The sequence below is a fragment of the Teleopsis dalmanni genome, chromosome X (genome assembly GCF_002237135.1).
Source record: "Teleopsis dalmanni isolate 2A chromosome X, ASM223713v2, whole genome shotgun sequence".
Classification (NCBI taxonomy): domain Eukaryota; kingdom Metazoa; phylum Arthropoda; class Insecta; order Diptera; family Diopsidae; genus Teleopsis; species Teleopsis dalmanni.
In genome coordinates, this window is record NC_051848.1 from 94,074,878 (window position 1) to 94,081,116 (window position 6,239).

A 6,239-nucleotide genomic window follows, 5' to 3' on the forward strand; every position below is an offset into this window, starting at 1 on the left:
AACGCAAAACAAAACAAACGATACAGTGATTCTAAACGAAACAAACAATGTTTTAATTGTGGCAAAATCGGACATTTTGCACGTGAATGTAAAAATAAAGCAAAAGCTGAAAATAACACGCAATTGAAAAATTCGAAAAAATCTGTAAACAATAATTTTAGCTATCATGTTGAAGATGCATTTATTAGCTCAATAAAAGAAAATTATTGGTGCCTAGATAGTGGATGTACTGCCCATTTAAGTGCAAACCGTGAATATTTTACAGACTTTCAAAAATCGAATAAAGTGCTTAACTTAGCAAACGACAACACAACAAATATAAACGGCGTCGGTAAAATGAAAATAACTGTAGACGTATACGGTCGTGATAATAATATTGATCTTAAAGAAGTTCTATATGTCGAGGACTTGCGTACAAGTCTACTTTCTGTATCAAAAATAGTAGACAGCGGATATGAAGTGCATTTTCGCCCTTCAGATGCAATCGTATTGGACAAATATCAGAAGGTTATAACTCGAGCGAAAAGATGTGGAAATCTTTTTATTGTTGAAAATAAAAATCATTTTGCACAAGTTGTTGAAGAAAAATGTGACATTGAAAAGTGGCACCAGAAAATGGGCCACATAAATGAAAACGATCTTAAAAAATTGGCTAGTAATAACCTAGTACACGGATTAAAATTAAATCCTAAACAAAAACTTCCGACTTGCGAAATTTGTATTAGTGAAAAACAAATACAAAAACCATTTCCTAAGAGTAAAGAAACTAGAACAAGTGACTTATTAGAGATCGTGCATAGTGATGTGTGCGGACCAATGAGAACAGCATCAAATTCGGATGCAAAATATTTCGTAACATTTATTGATGACAAATCACGCTATTGTCATGTATATTTTATAAAACAAAAATCCGATGTATTAAATGTATTTAAGCAATACAAAAGAGCAGTAGAAACATTTACGGGTAAACGAATTAAGGCTTTACAATCAGACAATGGTAGAGAATACGTTAATTCTGAATTTAATTTATTCTTGAGGAAATTTGGTATACAAAGACGCTTAACTGCTCCATATACGCCGGAGCAAAATGGTATTGCTGAACGTAAAAACAGAACTCTAGTTGAAATGGCCCGTTGCATGATGAAACAAGCTGAAGTTCCGCCAAATTTTTGGGCAGAGGCCATAAATACAGCGTGCTATATTCGGAATAGGTGTCCTACAAAAGCATTGAACGGTGTAGTACCGCACAAGTTGTGGACTGGTAAAATGCCAACTATTGTACATTTTCAAGTATTTGGCTCTAAAGCATATGTCCTAAAAAAGGATAAGACTAGAGATAAATTCGATTCTAAGTCAGAACCTTACATGTTTTGTTGGATATTCAAACGAAGCAAAAGCCTATCGGCTATGGTCACCTACAAAACGAAATATAACAATAAGTCGTGATGTCGTGTTCGTAAACAAAAATATCTATCATAATAAATACGAAAACATTTATATTAACAATGAAAACGACTGCCAAACAAATGATTATATCGATATTGCGTTCGAAAATTGTGAAAATCAGAAACTGTCGGTCAATCCGAAAATTGTAGAAAATACAGATACGCGAGAAGAAAACTCCATTCGTAGAAGAGGTCGTCCGAGACTTATTCGCACAAATTCACGCGGTAGGCCTCGAAAAGAATATTACACGTCAAATCGGAATGGTGAAGAATCATCCAACGAAGACGAAAATACAAGTTCAGTAAGAAAAATTGGTGATAAAAACCATTCAGATGATGAACCTGACAACAACGTTTTTGAAGATTGTGAAATGGCGTTTCTCACTACATATCAAACTCCAGTAACGATTTTGGAGGCACTTGAAAGCGATGAAACAAATTCCTGGTCAAAAGCGCTAGAAGACGAAATGGTGGCACAACTAAAGAATAAAACATGGGAAGTGGTCGAAAGACCGAAATCACGAAAAGTTATTGGGAATAGATTCGTGCTTCGAACTAAAGATGACGAAAAACAGAAAGTACGATTAGTAGCGAAGGGTTTTGCACAACGACCAGGTGAAGACTTTCATGATACGTTTTCTCCAGTCGCTCGTTCAACATCTATAAGACTACTTGCGGCACTGGCAGCAAAAATGGATTTGGAGATCCATCAGATGGATGTCATTACAGCATACCTAAATGGAGAGCTCGAAGAGAGTGTCTTCATGGAAATTCCCGATTATCTTATACCATTCCTGAACAAAGTTGTTTCATCAAAACCAGTGGGAAAAACTTCAACAATATTGTGTGGAAAAGTTAAAGAAACAGCGCAGCATTGGTTAAAGGCGATTAAATCAAGTAAGTCACCTGTATGTTTATTAAAGAAAGCTCTTTATGGACTTCGTCAGTCTGGGCTATCATGGTACATGAAATTGACAAAGAAACTACAGAATATGGGTCTAAGTGCAGTACAACAGGATCCTTGTGTATTCACTAAGCGTGAAGGTAACGACATTGTTTTGATGACAATATATGTAGATGATTTACTAATAGCGTCCAATAATAAGTTTCGTATAAAAGAAATAAAGGCTGCACTTGCGAATGATTTCGAAATGAAGGATTTGGGAATAGTAAGTAATTGTCTTGGCATCGAGTTTCATCAAAATTTAAGCGATCATCAAGTTTTTCTTTCACAAGAGAAGTATGCAAAAAGCATCATTGAAAAGTTCAATATGAAAGACTGTAAACCAGTGAAGACTCCCATAGAATTGAACATTAAGTTAACGAAACCAACAAAAATTGATGAAGGTGTTATGAAGATGTATCCCTATCAAAGCTTGATAGGAGCATTAATGTACTTAGCTGTTACAACTCGACCTGAATATTGCGTTTGCTGTAAACTTTCTTAGCCAGTTCAATTCAAATTATAACGTGGAACATTGGAAAGCAGCAAAACGAATTCTAAGATACCTTAAAGGTACAAGCAACTATGGTCTATTGTATGAGAAAAACAATGAAGAATTGTATGGTCTGGTTGACGCTGATTGGGGCGCTGACTTAAACGATAGACGTTCATATTCAGGGTATGCGTTCATTATATCAGGAGCAGCGATATGTTGGGAAGCTCGAAAGCAACGTACAGTAGCGCTTTCAAGCACTGAATCAGAATATATGGCCATATCTGAGGCCACAAAAGAAGCGTTATATCTAAAGGCAATCCTTGATGATGTTGGCATTACAAGTAAAACAATTGAAATCTTTAATGATAATCAAAGCGCTCAAAAATTAACGGAAAGCTTCAGGTATCATCCACGGACAAAGCACATTGATATTCGTTATCACTTTATTCGCAGCAAGGTTAACGACGGCACTGTTAAAATCAAATATATGCCAACAGAAGAAATGCCCGCAGACGTCCTTACCAAAGGACTCACTACAGAAAAGCATGTTAATTGCTTACGGAAATTAGGAATGAAATATTAAAGTCATATTTTATACATAATAAAAGCACTTTAAGAGGGGGTGTTGTTATGTAAAGTACTTTTTAAATATTAATTGCCTGGCAACTCTGGCCTGTCATTATTCTATATTCCTTTTGTAATTATTATTCATTATTCATTTTTAGTATAGTTAATAAAGCGAAGTAAAGAACATGTTAAAAATACATCGGACCGTGTTTCACTTTTGCTAAAAATATATAATAAAGTATTTGTGATTTATTTATTACGAAATTAGTTTTTTTAAATATATAATATACATAAATAATTTAATATAATTAAATATTTTTATTAATATAGCTACAAATTAAATTCATTGAATAAGAGAATGATTATACAATACAAAAACAATTAAAAAGTAAATACAATATACATATATATAAATTTTTAACCTGTTATTGATTTGCTTAACTATAAGACGGTTTTATTAAACTGTGTATACAAAAAAAATATTCAATATATATTTGGAAACATATATAGAATTCCTGCTTATATTTATAAATATATTACACTGTCGTTTAATTATTTCATTTATGTTATTGTTATGAATCTTTACCTAGAAACATAATAGAAATAAAAGTGAAATACTTAAACAAAATAGTTATAAGACATATAGAATAAATAATTAAGATGACGTATAGATTGACCGAAATAAAAATAATGACACATACAAAAAACATCAATTTAAAACAATTTTTGGGTCATTTTTTAGAATAAATAATACAAATGTTTGGAACACAGTAAAACTTCTAATAAAACTTTTTATCGTCTCTAAAATACTTGTTTATTAATTACTTGCATTATTATTATTAACTTATTAATTTGCTGTTATTATTAGAAAAAATAAGTTATCACAAACAGTGATACAAGAATTTTACTACCTTTTTTACAATCATTCTGGCGGTAATTTTTTTTAAATTTGGGGCAGTGCAATAATGTTTTTTGTCAACAAATCAAACCAGAGAGTCAAAATTATGCTCCCTATTGCACTCATTGCCCATATAATTTTTCTTAAGAGTAAGTTAAGGAGCAAGTTAAGGTTCGTATTCGGAGCGAATAAGGACCTTAAGTTGTTTAAGTTGGAAATAATCGTACATTTTGGGATGGTAGTGCAATTTCTCAGATTGTGTTTGTTATTTTGTGTTGTTCTCATTTAAGGTTCCGTTCTATATAAAATCTTCTTTGATAAGAAATCACACCAATTTTAATATAAGAGATATTTTTCGCAATATCACACAGAGATGCACAAGTGTTCAAAATTTTTTCGAAGTTTCGCTTACGTATATTATATGATAAAAATTTTACTTTGACAGTATTATGACAGATAATTGTTTTGGCAACTACATGGTTTCACAGAAATATTCATAGCTTGGTGGGAGCAAATATTAGAATACATATTAAATAGGAATGAGCATATATTATAATTACGGAGTCTTAGCTGCGTGTTGTAGTTTAAATTAATACAAATCGAATCATATCTAAGAATTATGAAAAAAAATAATAGCATAAAAAATTTCAAAGTAGATGTCAACATTTTGGCATTGGAACATTTAAAAAAGGGTATTTTTCAACGAAATATAGCTGAAATGATAAATCTAAGATCTTCAACAGTTCAGCACATAATTGAACACTTAGGTATTACATAAAAATCGTGTAGAAAATATGAGACGAAAAGCTTCCAATCAATTTTTTACAGTAAAAGAATCGAGATGGTTACTAAACTAAGTTCGAAAAATACAGCAACAAGCGTTCCAACGTTGGAAGACGTAGACAAAGAAGACTTAGGAAAGACTTGGCATCCTGACACCGTCCACAAAATATTGGGATAATCATATTTAAATGGAAGAATAGTTCTAAGTAAGCCTTTTGTAAATTCAAAAAAATAATCAAAAGTTACACATTGTTCCTACATATTTTAGCGCCTTTTTTCTTTTATTTTTCCCAAATATAAAATACAATTTTATTATGTAATTTGGTAATTTATAATCTAAAATAGTTAAAATGAATCCTTAGCGACTAAATAAAGTAATTTGTTGTTGAGTAAAACGAGAAATCAATACCCTAAACACTGATGTGATTATATTTTTGAAACAGGTTTTAATAAATCGAAAAAGCACCACAAACGAGAATTGTTAACTGACGGATTCATTCATTTGTAACCAAGATGCCAGTTTTCGTAGAATAAAAATACCAGGAATATCTACTTTTTAATTGTTGATTTTTATAGTAGGGAGAAATTATTTATATGTACATAAATATATTTTAGGAAGAAATAAAATACTTTTTATTGGCGACCGAAATTGGTCCATTAAATTAAATTGAAATACAAAACAATTTCATAATTATATGGTTTACTAATAATATAATTATATTTTTGCAAGAAATGATTATGTCTAAAATCGCTTAAGGAATTCTTCTGCGCAGGTACGTGCCCTTGCGTTCACTGCCAATTTCATTTCACTGATTTCCTTGTCAATCTCTTCCATGAAACTTATAACGAAGTCCACTAATTTATGTTTGTACATTTGTTCTGTATGAAAGTTGGTAATAAGGAAACTTATATCATAGCCATCAATTGGTTTTCTACGTAATATTATGAAGGATTCAGCTCGTCTCATCATGAAACGTGTGAACTTATGGCAAAGAATTTTTTCAATCTCGTCGGCTTGTTTAACAGAAATGCTAACGCGTACCGAATTTATGGATGGTTCTATAAGTACACGTTCACGTTCATTTCGGGATACAACAACAGGTGTTA

The 6,239-nt window shown here is 31.7% G+C and overlaps 1 protein-coding gene across 1 annotated transcript; it reads right to left on the reverse strand.

The window, feature by feature from the left end:
- Positions 1–5,794: 5,794 nt before the first annotated feature.
- LOC119688716 (actin-related protein 2/3 complex subunit 4-like) lies at positions 5,795–6,237 on the reverse strand (the record flags this gene model as incomplete). The annotated part of the gene is made up of 1 exon (XM_038103382.1): positions 5,795–6,237. A coding segment is annotated over one exon (363 nt), but the record flags the coding sequence as incomplete, so codon positions are not given.
- Between the last annotated feature and the right edge of the window lie 2 nt (positions 6,238–6,239).